General features: G+C 43.1%; 1 protein-coding gene across 1 annotated transcript in view; it reads left to right on the top strand.

The window, feature by feature from the left end:
* The window catches only part of LOC138471868 (ficolin-1-like), a 507702-nt gene that overhangs the window by 274185 nt on the left and 211083 nt on the right, over positions 1-22434 (top strand). The window contains exon 8 of the mRNA XM_069609727.1: positions 11554-11683. Within this exon, the coding sequence (XP_069465828.1) occupies positions 11554-11683 (130 nt within the window). The remainder of the gene's footprint in view (positions 1-11553; positions 11684-22434) is intronic.

Genomic DNA, 22434 nt, shown 5'->3' with positions numbered 1-22434 from the left:
GGCAACTTGAAACACGCGGGGCAGAACAATGGGTGATGAGTCCAAACCACAGAACAATGTGTGGACTGTTCAGTTGATGTACGAGTTGTGCCATTTTAACCATGGTATTCCTAGTATTACGGGATAGCATAAGGCAGAGATTAGATAAAAGCTTATCAATTAGTGGTGTTGGGCCATCTGTAGATGTAAGGGAACTGTTTTTAGTGTTACAGGACCAGATGCAAAGATGGTTTGATATACTGCTTCTACATTAACTGGCTGGACCTTGGTTTCCCTTGGTACACCATGCGACTGTGGCCAGGCCACGTCCATAAAGATGCTGGAACGTCCAATGTCTGGTTCTGAAAAGACTCAGGTCACATTATAGGGTCATCAATATGGTCAAGGGACGTTCCTTTGGATTGCCTGGACCTTGCGCCCTTCTCAATGCTGGGTTTTCTTGATTACTAAGAACTTGCAAGGAGGCCAGTTGGGACTATTTCTTAAAAGGTATTTATTTTCCCCACATTACATGCACAATCCTCGCCGCCTTCTCCTAAGTCGCTCATCTTCCATGAGTGGGCCATATGCAATTCCTATTCCCTCCTCATTCCTGGCTTATGGGTTGGGGAATGGCGAAATACACAGGGCACCAATCAGGATTGCGCCAGTTTTAATTTTCTGCATCTAGTTGGATTACAAGAGATGGCGATTCCTGGGAGGACTTCTCGAAGTCCACTTAGAAACAAGTTGAATTATGTGGTCTCTGATCATTCTGTCTCCTTAGCAAAATCTTTCATTCTTGTGAGGTACGATTGAGGCTCTAGATTCTTGCTGCAACTCTAACAGCTCCTCTTGTGCAGAATACATTTGGTCTTTCCTGGATGATATTGTCTTGAATTATTTGATTATTTCTTTATAGTTGTCCAGTAGAGGGCTTGACACCATAAACCGTGTAGTAACCCATTCTATGGCATTACTGGTTAAGTTCACAATCATAAACTCTACATTGGCCCAAGGAGTGGCAAACTGAAGGGGTTTAAATGTCCAAGTACATTTCTTAGGGTCTCCATTATATTTCTCACACACCAAACTGGACAATGGGGGGTCGAGGGTCATGGATTTCCTGTAGCAAGGGACAGGTTTAACACTGAATGTTCTTCTTTCAGAGCAATGGCTTCAGTTGTCAGGTCGGACACAGCTGCTGTGAGCTCTTGCAACTATTCGATGATCGGAGCTTGATTTGGTTAGCATTGCAGGTTGTGATTAGCAGGTCTTCACAGACTGTAAGTTGCATTTGAAAGCCAAGATTGGTTGAAGACTGGTTTAGTGTTTTTGGCCACAATGCTTGGTGCTGGCAGGCTTTATTTTCCCAAACTCACCAGTCTGGGACCCAGGCAAAGTATAGTCAGGGGAGGCAAGTCCAACCTTCTGGAGGCAGAGGTAATAACAGCCATTGAGGACACACAGGAAAAAGAAAGCTCTTCGGATCACAAGGACAAAAGAAAAACAAGTGAAACAAACTACACCAATGAACACAAGCACAATTAAGACACAGGCACCTACCTCTTAGCACTTCTTTTTTATGAGTCAACCTCCAGTAACCGAGAAGGGGAAACCAGCAGGCTGAACACCAAAGGCTTAGATCTTGTTCAGCAGCAATGGCCATGTTGGAATGGTTATTTATGGAATAAGTATGGCTGTGAGGGACACCTATAGAGGTGTTTTGATCAGCGTTTTGAGAGGCACTTACTGCCCGGCTGTCATGACTCGTATCTCTTGGTGACGCAGGGTGCGGTGCCGAAACTGACGGCCTGGATGTCGCTCCTAGTAGCGAGAAGGATTTGTGGACCCATGCGCCCGCATGTTGCACCCGACGGAGATGTCGGTAGCTGGTGAAGTGCAGCACCAAAGTCATCCCTTATCCATAGAGCCCTGAAAACAAGCCAGTGCCACTGGAAAGAATTCATCCTTGCCTACAGGGAACCCAATAATGATTGGTAGAGGACAATGGCCAGAGAACTGGGCTGAAGGTCCAGCCCTGCAACGACAGGACCGCAGCAGGCATACACAAATGACTCAATAGCACAGCATTCAATACTGTGATCAACTGTAGTGCAAAATCATTTCAAACCTAGTCTTACCAGGACATTTGATTTTTTTCCATTCCAGGTGTGTACATCAGTTCAGGATATTGGTGCTGTATTTGACATATGACTTAAGTTTAGACACAAAAGGAAATAGCAATGTATCAATATACTCAGATAGTGGTTACATAAGATTCCTGATGCCACTGAAAATTAGCCTGAAAGGTGGAAAGTTAATATAAGTCTTGTGGATAAAAAATAGATGGTGGACCTGATGGGGTTTCCAACAACCAGGAGCTCATGCTTCTCTTTGCTCAAAAAGCCTGAACAATTCCAGTCAAGGAGCTTGTTTTAGGTTCTGCTTGGTATAACTATGTGGATTTGTTTTTTTAATTTGCCATAGCACCTTTTGTCTAGCACTTTATGTGATGCTTCTTGAATATAGTCACTTCTATTCTTGGCAACCCCATTGCCGTTTTTGTCAACTTCTATTAATAATATCTCACTGATATTGTGGAGTCATTGCATTGCTTTATATTTCTGTTTGCTTACATGATGTATGATTTCCCACACTCCAATTGTCCACCTGGCTCTGCAAGACTACAAAGACCTGGCTTCCTGAGATACTGATGGACCAACCTTGCTTGGATTCTCCTCTGGCGTTGTCTACATCTGGCTCTGAAAGATCATGTGACTCTGGCTTCCTGGGATATTGATGTTCCATAGTTTTCCACTGGTCCAGACTTCCTTGAATTCCTCCCTGGAGTAGCCCACATCTGGCTCTACAAGACAACTTGGATATATCTCCCTGAGATACTGATTTGCCATAGTTCTCTTTTGGTACAATCTGGCCTGAATTCCTCCTAGTTTCCTGCTAGTACACCTGGCTTGGATTCCTTGCTGGAAAAGTTGTAGATCTGCTTGGAAGTCTGGCTCCTTGGAAAGCTAGAACTCTGGACTCCATAAAACTTTGGACTCCTTGGAAATTTGGACTCAGAATGCTGGATTCATCAAAACTCTAGTATCCTTTGCAATTTTATATTACTCCTCACAGTTATGGTATATGAATAACCATGTTTGAGACGCGTTTTATGTACATTTGTGTTCCAGTGTTTTTCTTCATTTTTATTTGCACTGTGACTTCATAGTTTACTGTGAATAAACAGTATTGTGTGTGTGGTAGCACACAAATCAACCATTTAGGGGTGGCGTGCAATCTGCAGGCACTTTCACATTTATGGTCAGTAATGTAACACCGTTAAAAAACAAAATGGTTAGCATTTGAAACCAGGAACCAGACTTGCAAGCCCCAAGAACTCCCTTGCAAGCAGGAGAATCAACTAGGGGTTATTTTAAGTGACCTATTTTAGCACCCCATCTGCTTTCACTTTTAGATGCAATGGAAATTAACACCATGTACCTCTGGCTGAACTAGATAGATATGCTGGGGAAGCGAGGAGATTTCAGAAATCAACTCAAATCCATTTACATTTCCAGTCTAGGCCCTGGCCTTTCCCAATGATGTCCATAAAGTGGTTTTCATATCTCGTTGGAGGTGCCATGTCTCACTCAGGCAGTGCTTTTGGCTCAAAATGATGAGCCCCATCCAGTGTACTTGGAAGGATCTGAAAGGCAACTTTGAATGTCATTCATTTACCCAGGCCGTAGAGAAGGAGTTTTTAGGAGGCAAGGGTACAGCAACATTTTAACGTATGTGACACACTTCGGTTGGTTAGTGGGTGGAAGAGTTTTTGCCTAAAATGTAAAGAATAGATTTATTCTATGGGGGCTTCAGCGAGGCGCTCACATATTTAGTTGCTCAAAGTGATGCATAACTCTGTGTGAAGAATGAAAGACCTGGTCTATGTTTTGGCCAAGCGCAGAATTGCAATGTGCTGGAAGGCGGCCCTTAGACCTAGAATGGAGATATGGTGGGGGGACCTCCTGAGATGGGCAGAAGCAGAAACTGTGGTATGGTTTGAGGCTGTCACCAGGGGGGGAGAGGAGGAAGTGGGCCCCCTGATAGCCTGGAGGCAACTGGTGTCCTCAATGGCAAATCCCCACCAGGTCAATCATGAAACAGGAGACTCGGATGAGTCAACAAGTACTGGGATTCCTGAAGATGCTTGTGCAGATGACGCAGATGGGATGGCTCGAGTTAAGGGGGATGGAGGGGGGAGGACAGAAACAATAATTGTGTAATATGATGTTTTGACAATGATTATGAACGTCCTAAAAGGTTTTAATGTTGTTTGTTTAAAATAATAAAAATTATTTAAAAAAAAAAAAACTCTGTGTGAAGATCTGATAAACCTGGATTTGTACTTAAAAAAACACCTAGCAGAATACACCTGTACAAGACCAAGTCCTCATTTATCTTTACTGTTCCCATACTCTCTGCCGTATCTCAGCAAATCTAGACACATGAATTCCAGGAACAGTGTAAATGGAGATTGATGGAATTAGGCTGCCCTTAAATCCCTGAAAATGGACAGAAGGAAAAACAGGCTTCGTCTATATTGTAATGGTGCCAATACCCCACATAGTGAAGTTCCACACTTAGCTACCACCGGGTTCACAGTGTTTTTGGATCGTAAAGTGTAGGTTTCTTGCCTAATACATTTTGAGACCATGGAAACTTTATGGATTTACAATTTGCAAATAATCCAGGAAGTTCAAGAATTACGAAACCAGATTCGCCAAACACTAAGGGTGTAAAAGGAAGAAAACTGACACATTTTCCTAAAATGGAACAAATCCTGAAACATGATTTCTGCTGCTTGCAAAATCACATGGACCAAATCTGGGGTTAGCTCGTTGATGCACCCCATTTTAAGATAATTCTTAGAATGCTTCTAAACACATATTCCAAGCATTGGTTGGAAAGCTTAATCATTTTCCTCTGACTATTGCTCAGATTACTGTATTAAAATACTTAGGAAACCCCTTCAAGCGATTTTGGATACAGTGTTAGAAAATTCCCACTGAAGTGCATTAGCTCTTCTGCAAAGTTTCTTGCGCAAAATTAGAATCTTCTATCAAGGACCCCCAAGTCACGTCGTGCCGATGGAGCCTATGGAGGCATTGGGGACTACCTTCCTGGTTTGTTCCCTCACGTTCCCATTAAACGTGAACCTGCGGTCTAGTGTTTTCCAAGATGGCCGCTGCACTATTTCTACAATGCAGCAACGCTGCTCGGAGTATTGCAACCCTCGCAGTAGTTTGCCGGGCTAGGCGCTGTTGGTTATCCTAACTCAGGTACGCCTTCCCTACTCCTCGCTCTCCCTATGCTGCCTCCTTGGTCCTGCCTTCTACATTCCGTGTGTCTCACCCCACGGACGGCTCCTTTGTTTTGTCTTCCTTTAACCCGTTAACTCCCTCTATTATTCTCTGTTCCTCAGTGACAGTCCTTCTCATTCCTCTGGGATGTATCTGCATCCTGGTACGGTACAACGAACAAAGACTTTAGGGTTTTTTGTGCCATTAAGTGCTTTTTCCCCATCTGGGCTGTCTCCCTGGGATCCACACCGCTGTGGTTGTTCCCCAACAGGGCGCCGTGGCCTTCAAGGGAGAAAGACCCTTTTTCTTCTCAAAAAAGGAAACAAGCAAGGAAATAAAGAAGAAGAAGAAAGAAAGAGAGCGTTCTTGAAAGGACTCCAAGTTCCTCAGGTCAGGAATTATTTCCTAAACTTAAGGGTGAAGGAAGTAAGGGCAATCCAGCCTTGGTAAAGTTGCGTGAACCACCTGGTTTTGAGACCCCACCAATTCTTGTTGGTCGCTTAAAAAGGCAATATGTAAATCACAAAACGTTGTCAAAACCTTTCAGCAGGACAGAATAAACTCCTTCTTTGCATGGAAAACCCAGAAAAAGTCAACTTGAAATGTGGCACTCACTGATCTCCAATGTTTGGTTCCAAACCTGGGGCAGGCTAAATTTGACAGTTCTCAGAGTTACAGGTGAAAGTTTTGCAGATCATAAATCAGACTTATCAGAAAATTATACTGATGTGTTCTCTGCTTCCAGTACTGCTGAGGAATTTGGTCTTTCACCTAGTAAGATGCTCTGTGGCCCGTAGGCGGTCCTTCACGTGTATTGCAAAGGTGATGCCTTGTGAAGGGTTATGGACAACCAGAAGATCTGTTCCCTTTGCTAGTGCCCACGATGTACCCAAGTTATTCAATATCAAACCTCAAAAGGGGTGGGTTGATATTGCAGTACCAAATACGTCTACAGCCACAGCAAATCCATGGTTGTGATTCAACAAGCCCTCATTTGCATGTAGAACTACCATTCTCCACTGGGTTATCCTTGCTTCGATTACACACTGAAGTGGCCTACACTTGGCCCTGCAAGACCCCCAGATCTGGTCTCTGGGAAGTACCAGGAGACGTCCTGTAGTTCTCTGCTGACCCAATCTCACTTTGATTCCTCATTGAAGTTGTTGCACCACTGTAGAGGTTCTCATTAAACTCTGGTCAATAAGACCTCTGGGTGCTTGGAACCCTTGATTTGGATTGCCAGATTCTGCAAACCTCCAGTTGGAACTGGGATCCTTTACATTTCAATATTATTTCTCATAGTTATTGCAAACTGTGAATAATCCTGTACAAGACCCTTCTTATACACAGTTGTGGGCTTGGGCTTTTTGTCATTTTTATGCGCACTGTGACTTAACAGTTTACTGTGAATTAACAAGATTACTAGAGGCATGCTTTACACATTTGCATGTTATAATGTAATCTTTTATGTATTGTATTTTAAATGCTATTAAACAACTATTTTGAGAACCAACACTCAATGTCTTGTGGTCTTGTATGTTGAGTTGTGTGATGATCCAGAGACACCCAAGGTCAGCTTATAACAAGCCTCAAGAACCCTCTGCTCGTAGTGAAGACTGCACTTTCCCGCTACTGGATGTGCAACTTCTGCACTCAGAAAAACAGATCCACTCCCCAGCATTAGCAGTTTAAATGTACTCTGGCTCAGCACCTTTCTGAGGAGCTCTTCTACAGACCAGCTGGTTTCCAGAAGTTCACCACCACAGGAATGGTTGCTGCAGCATCATAAACCAAGAACCATAATCATTAACAGTGAACACGAAGACTTCTTGTCAAGAGGTACTTCCGTTTTTTGGATCTCTGCAGAGAGGCACACAGATAATTCCGAACTACAGCCTTATCTTTAATATCCTTTGATTGTATTTTGTATTTGTATTTTACATTTATATCACGCACATGACGGACAAAACCATATAGCGGCGCAGATGAAATAACATAAATATGCAAAGCAACACTAGCCCATAGGGAATACAGCAGAAAAAACATCTGAGGCAAAGTTACCTAAAGAGGAAGGTTTTTAGACCTCTGCAAAACATACACAAAGATTTAATGCCCCTAATTTCAATTGGGAACGAATTCCAAATGTTTGGGCCGAAGACCGCAAATCTTCTATCTCCTATTGTTGAGTAAGCTGAGTGAGAAATTACCAAAAGGAGGCAGTCACTAGATCGCAAAGATCTCATAGGTTGGTAAGGCCGAATCAAATCACTCAAGTATGCTGGGGCCTACCCATTTATACAGGCCACCTTAAATCTAATACAGTCTTCGACCGCAAGCCAGTGTAAGGCACAACAGGAAGGTGAAACATGGGCAGTTCTGCCAGTTTACAAATCACCTTAATAGCCGCATTTTGGGGTTTCTGAAGTCTAAGCATTTGTTTAAAGGGTTGCCGGTTAATTGACTGTTACAGTAGTCTAGGTAAGCATTGGTCAAGGCACCCACCACTGGAGCATGATCTTGCCCGGGGATATAAGGGAGTACCTGACGTAAAAGTCTCAACATATAATGCACCTTGACCTTTGCTCCAACCTGACTTTCACTGCCCAGGTCTTCCTGCCAAACACAGCCTAGATTTATAACCTTGGAAACTCATTTTGAACTTGTTCCCAAAAGAGTCGGGACCGGTAGCTTCTTAGCAGCAATAAGGAGATGTTTTGGACCGAACAAAATCAGTTCGGTTTTAGCTGCATTTAGCTGGAGCTGGTTGTTGGACATCTAACAACCAACTTCCTCCAAGCACTGACCCAATTTAACAAATGCTTCAACAAAATTAACAATCCTGATGAAGATCTGGGTGTCGTCTGTGTAGGAATGAAAACTCATCCCATGACGTCTCAGGATCTCTATCAAGGGGCGTATGTACAAATGTAACAATAAGGGCGACAATGACGACCCCTGTGGAACTCCACAGTTCAACTTGATAAGATTTGATAGAAATGTGCCCAATCTCACTTACTGATGGCGATCTGTCAAAAATGATTTAAACCAACCAGCAGCCTGCTTAGAGACCCATCCGGTCACTTGAAGCCGATCTAAAAGAATGGAATGGTTTACCGTATCGAAGGCCACGGTCAGATCTAACATCATCAATAGAGACAGCTCACCCTGGTCTACCGCCTTGAACAGGTCATTCTGTATAGATAACAGAGCAGTCTCTGTTCCAAACCTGAGTCTAAACCTTCACTGGAACCTGTCCACCGAGGATTCTTGTTCCACAAATTCCTGAAGTTGGCCCTTGACCACTTTTTAAAGACTTTTGGCAGGCCAGGGAAGACTTGCTATAGGTCTCTAATTCTGCAAAATCTCTGAATCAAGAGTAGGTTTTTTCAGCAGGGGTGTAACTATAACGTGTTTAAGGCTAAAAGGTACAATCCCCTGCATCAGAGATTTATTGATAAACTCTGACACAAATGGAGTTCATCTGAGGCTAAACGTTTGGCTGCATAAGCCGGAAGGTGAATTAGAGAGTCATTGTTTGGTTTGAGAGTCTCCAATAACCGATGCACATCATCTTCTAATATTTGATGGAAATCAAAACTAGGTAATGAGCTCTGTCTCAATGAGTTAGATGATTGTATTCGAAATGAATTAGTTGGGGCTTCCAAGGCAGCTACTGCCAGTGTTTGGATTTTTACGGCAATGTCCCTTTTAATAAATTCAATTTTATCAATAAAAAAGGAATACAAATGATTAACCTGCACAAAAGAGGGTTGAATTGAGGTAGCTTTGCAGATCAGATTACAAAATTTAGAAACAATGGAGTAGAGTTCCCTGGGTAGATTATTAGTGACCTTTAATGTTTTACAAAGAAAATCTCTCTTTGCTTGAAAGATGGCCGACTTATACTTGTGCAGAACCCTCTTGGCCTTGTCAATGTTCTCAGGATTTTTCAAAAAAGGGAGCAGGCGCTCCTCTCCAGAAAGAACATGACATGATAACCTGTTCTGAGATGAGAGTTTGCAGCACACGCTTTTTGCTCACTGTACCTTTCACACATGGGGAAAAATCCATTTGCACGTCCAGCACCAAAATGCTATGGCAATTCCTCTCTGAACAAGAGTACCAAAAGCAACAAGGCTGAAACACGTGTATGGGGTTGCTGTTGGTACTCTTGTTCAGAGAGGAATTGCCATAGCATTTCAGTGCTGGACAGCCCATGTGGGCCGGACAAAGACTGATATACAAATGGGTATTTCCCATCTGTGAAAGGTACAGTGAGCAAAAAGCATGTGCTGCAAACTCTCATCTCAGAACAGGTTATCATGCCATGTTCTTTCTGCAGAAGAGCGCCTGCTACCTTTTTTGACAATGTTCTCAGGAGTTGATTTCTCCTGCCATTTTCGGCCTGTTCTACTGACTAGCCTGCAGAGAGGAATTAAATTCTGTGTAAACCTGGGTTTAAACATCTTTATTTTCTTTGGTTTAGAAGGGGCAGTCTTAGCGCAGACATCATCCATAAGTAAGACTGCAGCTGCAAAATATTCTTCACAAGAAAGCAGGGAGTCAATAGAGGCAAGAGCCTTTTTGATGTCGCCACACATAATTCTATCTAAATCCCTAAGTCTACAAGAATAAATAACAGAACTGCCTTTAATATTTACACTGTCTCCCTTTGACAATGTCAATGAAAAAAACTGAACAAAATGAGCAGACCAATAGACTGGTGTAGATTCTTTCAGGGAGGCAAGGGAGCCTCTCGCTATTAGTGCATCCAAACAGTGTCCTTTTATATTGGAATATTGGATTCCCAATGGATGTAACCCATGACTATCCATAAGTTCCCATAGTTCCTTAAAGTAAGGTTTAGCAGGGACGTCTAGCCAGACATTCCAATCTCCCATTAACAATAATTCCTTATATTTATTCCCTCCAGTAACTAGGAAGGAGTCAAAATTCTCCAAGAAACGTTTACAAGGACCAGGTGGTCTGTAGCCTAAAATAAGATGAATTGAGCCTCTAGTGGATAAAGTGAATGTCAAATGTCCAACTGGAGCATCATCCCCCCACTCAGGGGGGGCACTTGACTTCAGGGAAAGCTGCCATCAGGGCATTAAAATGAGAGATTTGCAAGGCAGTTTTGTGTATAGCTGATTCATATGAGAGACTAACTGCTGGCTGAGCAGATATAGGTATCTTGAAATTATGTTACTCCGATATTAATAATGTACTTCGGCTGCTCACTGTGGGACATTGGGTCTCACCGTCTAAATAAAGTGATGAACCATCCTGAAGGGCATGGAGGGGATGTTGGAAGGATCGTAACAAAGCACATGCAGTGACTGTGCATGCATCTTTGAACTAACTATCCTGCCCTGTAGCTTCAGCCAATTTCTGTCATCATCCATGAGGTGATGCTGTTTTAAGATGTTGTTGATAATGGTGTCCTTTATATATAATATTATTATTATTTTTTTTATACGGTTTTTACAACCTTTAAAAAAAAAGATACAATCAAGACACAGAACACAAAACCAATTCCACAAACCCCCCTTCCTAACTATTAGACATCCTATCACCCACATACACATAATCACATTCCTCTTATGGGCCACTGGGATTCTAAATTCCAACACTTCATGGGTACGAATTACAGGGGGGTTATGTGATCATTCAGGATCGCATTCTTTCGAACGATTTTTCAGATCTTCAAGAAATGTTACAAGAGCAAACAGAAGTGTGAGATTGGAGCCCTCAAACATACACTGCCACTAATCCTCCGCACAAGCTGTCTGAACTTTCACAAATACAGAGCCGAGTGTACGTGTTCTCAATGAACGTAAGTTCGGACAAAACAGAGTTAGATGTTTTAGTGTTTCTTTACAAGATTTACAAAAGCAACACTTTAACTCTGTATTAGAATTGTACAGGCGTCTACGTTCTTTGGTGTCCATCAAGTTTAGTCTGAATCTCAAATGTAAAGATCTTGTTGAAAAATCAGGAAATTGAGTCAGATACGCTAGAGAGTTATATAATATGTAATTTTAACTCCTCTGTTTTTATTCCAGTGTATTCATTGGATGTATTTATACAGCATATTTATATTTTCCAAGGAGATACTGTGTATTTTACTTGAAATGTTGCTATTGTTTTTCCAAACCCAAATAATACTGGACTAATACCTTTATGAAAAATCCTTGTTTCTTTGCAGGTGTTCCAGAGAAGGTGGGATGGCTCGGTAGACTTTTTTCGTGACTGGAACACATATAAGCGAGGTTTTGGCAGCCAGCTGACAGAGTTCTGGCTGGGGAATGACAATCTTCACAGGTTAACATATACAGGTAAGACTGTGAGATGGTATAAGGTATTGTCCCATACAACACACGTGCATGTGTAGACAGTCCGCGTGCATTTAAATTGAGCTAGCACCACACTCAGGAAAGTAAAACTAAGATAAAAGTAATGTCTTTGCATCTGGCAACTAGGCTCATTGATATTATCTTCCACCTTCTACACCTAATCTTAAGAAATATGCACAGGTTTCCCACCTTCACTTTAGTGCAACTGAGCCTCCTATTGCAGAATCTATCGCTTTTGGTTCTCCAGGGTCCATGACATTTGGTACGGGTGGGTCTTTACATTCCAGGTCTACTGATTTGAGTTCGCTTTGGTCTTCCATGTACTGCTCCATGTCCTCATTTTGGCTATCAGAGACAACAAACTAGTGTCAGGTTAGGACTAATGGACATACCCCACTTCCCAAAATAAATATTTAGATATGGCACCAATCATGCTCCTATCCCACCGAATGAGCCTCATAGAAGATAACAGAGTCTGCAATTCATATTATTTATTACAAAAACCATTTATTTGTTTATTTTTCACTGACAATATAAATCCCTGACACAACATCACGTGTTAATTTACAAAAGTGCATCTGTGCTGATGTTAAATCATCTTCACTCACCATACCATTCTGACATCTAACATCACTATCACTCATTCAACTTCAATCATACAGCCGATATCTCATTTAAAAGTGCTAGTGCTGTGACACAATGTTCACAAATATAAAAATACTCATAATCATGAAACCTCAACAGAGGCAATATGTGGATCGCTCTTTCCACCCACATATAATGATCAAACATGTGCTAGCTCTATTGATCCAAATACGTTGATTACATTCAACCTCATTTTGGCCATCATCACTAGCATTACAGCATCCATCTTCTTAGACATTCTTCTTGTGATGGCACAAAGTCTCAGTAGCTGTCTCATACCTCAGGACAGACATTCAAGGGGGTGTGTCAGCAAGGGGCATGGGCCTTTTCCTCAGTCTCCAGGTCAACTGCTTCAGGAATAGTCCACCCCTGCACCCTAAGCAGTTCACTTGCCAAATGTAGCTTGCAGCCAGGATTTGAACATCTGGTAGATTATTCTTCTGTTCTGATGCGCCTTTGCTCTTTATCTAGTGTTAGATGACAGTGCCCTGCACACTTATCTGTCAAAATAACTTCCAAGATGCAGTCTTCCTTCCTCAATTCTAAATTCTGGAAACTAATTACTGACTCCATGCACTAACCTGCTTCAGATAAGCAGTTTGGGTGGCTCTAGTTTGTTCTTCTTTTTTTTTCTTTCTGGCAGCCCAAAATGTGTTTGCATTGTCTTGGGTTTAGACTCAAAGTGCTCCTAAACATATTGCGCAGGTGCCTTTCCCTGCCTGATATTCCTGTTACTTCTCCCTTGGAACAGTATTGAGATGTTTGTTACTCTGGGACAGGTTTTCCCTGATAGAGGCATTTTGGAGGACAAGTGATGTAGGGCACCACAATATCCATTTCGGCATCCTCTTTCTTTCTGGAAATCACACAGTTTTGTGCAATGAAGCCTTTTTGTTGTTGTTGCCCCAACGTTCTGAGCCCTGACTGATCCTGCTAGTGCGAAGGGTGCATCCCAGCTCTTTTCACATGAAGTATATCACCAACACTGGGCAGAATTGTTGCTTTGATGTTGGATGAAGGCTTGATTCACATAGATATGCACTGGAACAAATTAGCAGATGCTGTTGAGCATCTCTGATTTGCACCTGCTATCCTATACCTAACTCACAAAGATAGAAACTGGAGCAAAACTGGATGTGCCACGTGTATCTCTGAGATGCACCTTTGCAAATCTTTGTGAATCAGATTTCACATGGAGGTCTCGAAGGTGCTCAGGAGCATCTCCAGATTTGCTCCAGTTTGAGGCGTTGCAATCACGTATAAAAGAGAAGTTGCAAATCTGAGAGGCTCCTTGGCATCTCCTGATTTGCTCCAGTGCAAATATTTGTGAGCAAGGCCACTTGTTTCTAGGTGTGAAAGAATGCAAAAAACCAAGACCGTAGATGTCATGTGATGGAGTCCTTGGCCAGTTAGTCAAGTTGCGGTCTGAAACATACCTGCCAATACACATTCTTTCCAGGCGTATTTTCATACATAATCGACTGTATGAACATGAGCTTAAGCCAATGATATGTGGAAAACTATACGTTTGGAATAGCAAATTATGCTGGTTTCTGTCGTTTTTTATTTTATGTTTCTTCATTGGTGATTTGTTGCACCTAGTCCAGTCACTTTAAAGTGCCTCAGGATAGACATTCGTCAGTCAGTCAATAACTTTATTTCCGCATTGAGGCCATAAAAGTACAATTTAACACATAAAACATGAAGAAAAAAACAAACAAAGTTAAGCAATCCGACCCTTATAGTCGCTAAACCAATTACAATGAACCCCAGGTCCTATCAGTACACAAACAAGCTCTATTCCCAGAAGAAGCTTGTTCAGCAGGGATTATAATAATGGCTGTCTCATTGGTTATTTCATACCTGAGTGGGTACTTTGGCCAAAGAGAGATGCCCAGTGTTCTTTTCCCCAAGGGGACAGAATTTGCACCAGAAAGCATTATACCTTGTAGCCTGGTTTCAGACAAATGATCAGCATTCTACATAGAGTGTGTTCTGATTTCTATGGCACTCGTTTATGAAGGGTGGCATCTCTTGTCAAATCCCAGTTTGCTATTTGCCACTCTCCTCTCCCTAAATTCAATGTGTATGTTTTCATGAGTGCTTTCCCCCTGGTGTCCTAACCTAGTTCAGCTTTGGATGTCCTCACGAGTTACAAACATGCAAACCTGTAAGGGTCCAATTTAGGTCTTCGCCCTGCTGGTGGGGTCCTTGGCTCTTCAAGCGCAGGGGGACGTGGCTAGTCAGCAGTACAGAGGCTCCGAAGGGAAAGCAGGAAAACGGCCTATGGCCTCCCAACACTTATGCCCTTCCCCACGGGCATCACACTGTGGGTGGGGTCCTCGGCTCTTCAAGCACAGGGGGGCGTGGCTAGTCAGCAGTACAGAGGCTCCCAAGGGAAAGCAGAAAGACTGCGTCTGGGCCTCCCAATGGCTGCGCTCTTTCCCATTAGTCAAAAGGGGCAGAGGTTAGACAGCAGGGGAGGGAGGAAGGTTATGTGATTTAAATTGAAAAGGGTACAGTAGCATAACCATTCCCAGTAAACAATTACTTTCCCATTCACATAACGACTCAAACTGTGCATACTTCATGCATTTACGTGAGTTCAGTTGTGATTAACAAGGATCATGCAGAAAGTCTTTAATTTTTGACAAAATCTGTCCTGAAAAGTACCATCTTGAGTCTTTTCATGAATTTGTGGTGCTTTTCCATATCTCTTACTTAGAACTTAGAGGGGAAGTTTATTCCACACAGTGGAGTAACGTTGATGAAAATGATTTGGGGACAAGGGTTGGGTGGAGGGAGGGTGGATGGTGGCTCCTAGGAATCATTTGAGCCAAATTGTTTGAAGAAATTTGGTTGAATGATATATTTGACTGAATTCGGTCACCACCATTAGTTTGAAGCCAAAGATATCGAACACGAAGAGCAGAGGTTGCGGGGGTGTCCCCCACTCCCTATCTTCAGTATTTTTGGCTTAGGCAGTTGTGGGGGTGTCCCCTGCTTCCTCAGCATTGGTGGCAGGGGACCGAGCAAAAAAAAGAAGAAAAAGGGACCCTGCAGCGTCACATCCGACCACGTTAGATGGATGGATCTGACGCTACAGGGTAGTAGAGAGGTGGTGGATGGAGAAAAGGTAAGTGGGGGGGGGTTTATGGGTGTACTGCCAGTTTGGGGGGACATGGGTTTGGTTTTTTGTACCGACATAAAAACGTATTTGCAGCGGAAATGACTACAGTCAATTCCGCCATGATTTTGTATCTTGGTCAAACAACCTAAATCCCTGAGGGATAACACTAGACTACTACACCACAAGAGTCCATTGCTGATGCTCTGTTATAACTTTCATAATACCGGTGACATATTTTTTAAATTCAATTTGGCCTCCACACATCTTCAGCCAGCCTGCCATGCACCCAGTGACATAACATAACATTCACAAACTTAATTCCAATAGAACATACAAACAATGTATTATTTATCATTCATTCAAGCACAAAAGTCAACACACATATGCTTGCATACACTCTCACTCACACACAAATGCACCCAGCACCTCCATTGACATACACTGTGTGCACACAACATGCATATGTACATATACAATAACACATGGAAACAGTGGCGCAACGTCCATTGAGCAGACCAGATTTTATCGCCCCCTGATCCCTGACGTTTTTGGCTAAGTTGACTTGACCTAGCTGAACTATAAAGCCATGGCCAAAAGGAACAGATTCACTGCAATGTCAGCAATTCCCTTGATTTTTCCTTTCATTCAAAGACAGAAGCCATCGGTTAATGCAGTGCAGTGGATGACCAAGTATACTTGGTATCAATTTTTAAAGGCTTCATAGCTCCAAAGTTGGGTTCTGCACAGCACTTTATGTGTACGTGCTGATAGATTTTTTCTACAAAATTCTGATGGATTAAAATTAAGGTATATTTTCCTGTGTTCAAATGGCTCCAAGCAGTGGAGTACCGAGAGAGAGAGGCAGGGGGGGCAAGCTGGCCTCTGTGGCTCTTTTAAGAGCCAGGCTGGGACATTTGTCATTGGGACACCTCTCCCGTTCCGCACCTCAAAGAGGGCGCTCAATGGCAAAGGTGTCCTGCTAGCCGGACAATGTGTCCTGAACAATTCCTGCTCCGCATGATCATTGTCCTGGCAGCAGGACACCTTACCCGTTCCGAATGGTAGCTTTGTCCCGCTGCCAGGTCAATGTCCCAGGGAACTCCAGGCAGCAGAGGGTCCTCACGTTGCTCTGTATCAACAGAGTATTACAATGTGAGCCATTAGGCACTGATGGGAGGGAAGGGGGTACTATTAGAAGGGACATTTGTCCCTTTAGAAATGTGAATGGGAGGGAGTGATCAGAAGTGAGAAGGGTGCATAATGTTGCATGCTTTATGAAATAATGACTATGGCTTTAAAACCCAAGGGGATTTGTTAGGCTCACATTAATCTACATGATGCTATTGTGACTTTGCATGCAGAATGGGGAGAATAAAACTAGAGCCATACTCCCGTTGCTCAACATATTTCTATGACAATGTATATAGTGTATAGTTAGTTTACTATGAAAGGCTAGTTCATTATGTAATGTGGTTTGCTTCATAAGCATTGCTATAAATAATTATTTAAGAACATGAAATGTAAAGCCAAACCTTAATTAATATCTATATCAACTAAACCTGGAAAGATGTGCGCGGTCGCTTAAATTGTACACATCCCAGTTTCACCATTTAACCAAGTATGTGATCCTGAGCAAATCAATTAATCACATTGTGCCTTATCTGCAGCTCTGCAAGGGACTCTGATTCATTTCAAAGCTTGCGTTAATGTATCATGGTATTATAATGGAAAAGCCTAATGACAAAAGCGTTGCTCTATATATAACAATAGTGCAATTTAGGTATTTTGCACCACAAAGTTATTTGTCACTTGGCTTATTTATGGCAACTTATTCTAAAGTCACTTCCATATAATAATCAGGAGGTTTGCATGTATTTTGCCTCAGAGGGCTTGGACAGAGCTCTAATAGATGAGTTTCCTGCATCTGGAATGATCCTGCAGTTTTATTTTTTTTGTTGTGTGTTAAAATGCCATCTTCCACTAATGTTACCAAAAAAGTAGATTGGGGCCGGGTGGGCGATTTGAGGGTGCCAATGAGACCATGTGGATTTCCACACACTGCACTTCGTTGCTCATCTCCCACCCCACACACCCCCACACTCGTACAATGCTCTTATAATGCTGGATACTCCCCCTGCTTAGTTTGGGAAGTTTTGGCAGATTTGGCAATCTTTTCAGTACCAGAGATGATCAGAATTTGATCATACACATACACTACCTTACAACCACCTAAACAACCAACCTATAAGATTTAATTCTAAACAATGAGGGAAAAAGTTGGTTAGAGTGTTAGATAAAGATATAAGTATCTAATTATTTTCAGAACTTTGTATTATTTTCACTATAAAAACTTACTATGCGTTTTTTCCTGATGTTGTTTTCAACAATGTTTTTATTCTGTTTCAATGTTTTCTAAAAATATATTTTAAGAAATTCTTTTGCATGTCTATCAATGCTTCAAAAACAATTTTTATGTTGATAATAAATTCTTATAACCTTGAAGACACACCTGTATTTCTTTCTGTTGCCTCCTCTCTGATGACTAACTTTTGAGCATTATTATTGGTCTTGCATAAACCTTTGTAACTAATTTCTTTAAATAACCTGTTGTAAACATGTGGATTTCCCCTTTTCTTTGTCTAAAGACTATGTACTGTCCCCTAAATCCACATTAGCAAACTGGGACAACCCTATTTTTCGTGTATTAGTTTGGTAAGTGAAGCAGTTTTTGGTGGCCTGAACCTGAACCATGACACCCATTTACTCATTTGCACCAAACCGTCCTGAAAAAGTGTCTGCAAAATTCAAAATACTTTTTGCCAGTTTGATGAAGATTATTTTTGGTGGCAGGGGGAAAAGTTATACAGTGCTTCTAAAAGTGGAGAGCAAAAACTGCTTAACAAAAGTTCACCATGTTTTTAAGGTGCATAGCACTCACCTTAATTTCACAGAATTTGTAGAGTATGACAGTTTTGGGTCACAGGTTTTCTTAGCTTGACTCTTTCCACTCTAATTGGGGAGGGCGCACCTTCTGCCAACTTCATTTTGAAATTAGGATGGTGGTGATTTAATAGCAAATGAAAAGTGGCAGGACTAATTTTAGAGGCGTTGCAGAGCTGTGGCTTGCCACACAGAATGCACTATTTGTTATTATTAGTGTGTCTTCATACCTGGGGCCTTAATGTGTACTGTGAGCTCTGCTCACATTGTCCAAATGTGAAACGCGCCCTCACTAGGGTCAGCCAGCAGCCCAGCCCCCCACAAACATACACAAACACAATTAAAAATGATACTTTTTTTTTTAAAGTGCCTCTGCTCTGCTTTCAAATGCCGCCCGGGGCACGTCTCATGTTACCCCGACCTAACCTCTTCGCACTCGCGCACCCCCAGACAGAAACAAGCTTCCTAGTTCCTGGCTGTATGTCACGCAAACACAAAGATGAAAAGCGATTCTCTACGTGCGGCTCCTGGAAGTGCTGCTGCTAGTGTAGCAGCACAGGCGCCAGACCCTGACAAAACCAGTTCAGCACCCTGGCTGCTGACTTTGAGTCAGGCCAGCCAGGGTGATGGACTGAGCCACGCAGGGCATCCCAACCCTGAATGTGTTGCAACGCGACTGCCAGGCATCTCAGCATTATGTAATGAGACAGTGCAAGTCTTGCTGGACACCCTAGCCGGGCCTGCGCTGTCCAATTACATAATTGATGATTGCGGCCCCGCTGCCCTCCCTCCAAAAGATGGGGGGGACAAAAAGGCATGCCACAGAAGTTGGGGGGGCAAAAACCCACTGTGCCCCCCTATAATTACGTCCATGATTCCACAGTTTGGTTCCAAGAGTGCCAAGAGGCTGACTGACATTACGTATACTATTCAAGGTAGTTAAATGGCGCTTCTTTTCACTTGCTGACCTGAAATTCCTTAATTTATGGCACTTGGTGATACCATGATTGCATTGTAGCATTATAATAAAAACATTTCCAAAAAAGCACAGGTTAATAGCAGTGTAAGTTGTCACCTTCTTTAGGAGACCGGCCCCCTCTCTGCACGGCACAAAAGGGTGTGCTTGCTTGACTTCCTGGAGCTCCAGCAGGCACCTTCGCCCGGGTCTGCGTGGACTGTGCAGGCTGGGACTTCTCTTCACCCAGGCTTCAAGGACATGGCGGCCAGAGACTTGATTTTCACCACCCCACCGATGAGGCATGGCAGACTTATGCTGCCTCATCACGTTCTTCACAGGCAGCACCTGGCATACACGGGCCAGAGGGATTTTTTCTTCAGGGCCCGCACTGTCTGGCCCTGTGGTAGCCACACAGGGGGCAGGCATGGCTCGGTCACCCGGTTCAGGCTGCCCCACACATCTGGCCTGAGCTGGGTGGCTCTTTCTTCCCCCAGACTGCTCCACGCTCATGGTACAGGTCCTGAATGTTGGGCCCACCGAGTATGGCCCTTTGGTAGGCCCTCTGCTCCTCAAGGCCCTGTCAGTGCCCGGGGTGCTTGGCCCACAGAAGACACCAGGATGCACCCACACAAGTGGCACAGATTTCATGTTTTCTTTTTTTTAAAACTTATGCTGCCTCATCCCGCTCTTCTGCCATGGCTCAAGGGACATTTGGCTGACAACAGCAGTGCCCTACCCCCAAGAGAAGTCCCAAGGGAGATCTGGGACACCTATCTGGTAACTACCACCTTTGAAAGCTTTCAATGGACCAAGACAGAGAAAGGTCACACGCTCGTCAGACATTTGTCTGGACAGGGGCCTTTTACCTTAGAGATTCTGGGACACCTAGGTGAGAAATAGGAAATCACACGTCCTCGCGACTTATACTGGGAGCTTCAAAGCCAACTCAAGAGCAGCCTTGGAAGTATGCCCTTATATGGTGGACAATGCTGACCATTTGGTTCAAACAGCTATTTTATTAATAAACTTTTCAGACTGTTATCTCTGCAACAGGACTTCACAGGAACGTAAACAGTTAACACTTTTAATGTAATTTTGGTGGCTTTAATTTAAGACGTTGTAGCTTTCACTGCCATATTGGGAACATAAATGGCAGAGAATCGGATATTTTGAGAAAAGTGTACATGGTGCCCTTTGGGCCATTCAAGTCAGTGCCCCCCCAGGGAGCCACCACTTTTCTCTTCCTTTAACCTAATGGTTCTTTTTTCCTTCAACATTTTATTACTTCAAATCTTTAAGCTCCCCTGCCCAGTCTACTCCTGAGCAGGGGAGCTCTGCCCTTTTTACCAGTTCATCCAGCCCCATGCAGGGCTGGATGGTTCAGTCCTGGTTAGTCCACAGGGCACCACCCTGGGGTCTTTATTTCTATATTTTCTTTAGGGAACAAGCAGGTAGCCCTGCCTAGCCAGGCCCAATTCGGGCCACGGCTGTTACCCCCACCCATTCAAGGAAACTCGCCTCCCCCTGGAATGCCAATTCTAGAAACGGTAGTTGGTGTTGCTAGGATGATGGCCCTGGGCCCTCAAGGGTCTAGCCCATCTCCTGGGTATCTCCAATCTAACCCCTGTTTTACGGCCACAGCCTGGGCTAGGAATTGTGCTTTCCCCAGGCCAGGGGCATATCCCTCAGAACCAACCACCTGCATCCCCCAGACCAGCTAGAAAGAAAGGGGCACGCTGCAACCTGCAAATAAAATGGTTCTTAAACAGGAGATGGGCTACGTCCTGAGTCCTTACCTTCTCTACTCCAATGGGACACAGCCACCAAGGTGGATGTTTTAGGGGTCCCAACAAGGACCCCTTTCTTTATAAACATTTCCTAAACATTTCCCCCTTACACTAAACCTCACCTCTGTTCCCCCGGCATGAGTTTTTTCTGAGGGATCTGCCCATCCACCCACATTCCCTTAAAGGAGCCACAGGGAGAATCAAAGGGTGGACCTGATGAAACAGACTAAGAACCTCCACCTGGCACCACCCTGCCCACTGCAGAAGAGGGCCAGCAGATGGCCCAAGTGGGGGGTCGTACCCCATAGGCGGCCCCAGACAGGCCGCAACTTCCCTTTCCTTAACTCATGCCAGGGTACACAACACCATTTCTTATCACCTCTAACTTATCCACTCTTCTACCCAACTCCACGTACATTAACTGATTAATGACATGCTCTATATATTAATAAGTATAAACAGCTACACCTATAACCTGTACACACCTGTAAAGGTACATTTAAATATACTACAAACAATGATACACAAACATATATACACATGTCAAATAATTAAACCGAAACATTGACATTATGTTACATGGGTGGCTGCTGCAGTCAGCCCCCCCCTCGTTTCAGTACCTGTGAGTAGTGCTTTAATTTGTGGTTAAGGGGCCCCACAACATTGTGAATGTTTTTCAAAAGATGCAATTTTATTAACTTTAACGGCTGGATAAAAGCCTCACTATCCCTACCATGACAAGGATTTCCCTGCCTAAAATAAACTGAAGGAAACACTCTAACAAAAGGTTTCTGCCCCTTACACTTGAAAATACACCAAATCAATAAGGAGATGTATAAGGAGCTATATGGCCGTTCAATAACAACAAATATACCAGTAAAGTTCACATCACAATGGCTGCTTCTTCTATTAACCTGGCCAAATCCCCTTCCCCAGATTCAAGCGGGTTTCTGTTTAACTGTTCAAAAAGGATAAGGAAATCCTGTGTTAACAAAAAGTTCCACGCTAGTTATTTTTCTGTTCCAACTTGACAATACAAAGTTCCAACTTTGATTCTAAGGATCGTTCACAATTGTTTAACAAAAGCGTTCCTCTTTCCACTTGTATCCAAGGTTTCCAGACAGCTTCTTGTCATCAACAAAATGTATTTCAGTAAAGATCTTGTAACAGATGTCTTTGTCAGGATATTTTGGCATCACTTTTAGTTTCAGCAAAACTTTAAAACATTGCAGTGATTCTTCAACTCCTTCTTCACAAGTTTTACCCCACCACA

The sequence above is a fragment of the Ambystoma mexicanum genome, chromosome 8 (assembly GCF_040938575.1).
Source record: "Ambystoma mexicanum isolate Mex_15411 chromosome 8, UKY_AmexF1_1, whole genome shotgun sequence".
Taxonomy (NCBI): domain Eukaryota; kingdom Metazoa; phylum Chordata; class Amphibia; order Caudata; family Ambystomatidae; genus Ambystoma; species Ambystoma mexicanum.
This window is presented reverse-complemented; position numbering and strand designations above follow the sequence as displayed.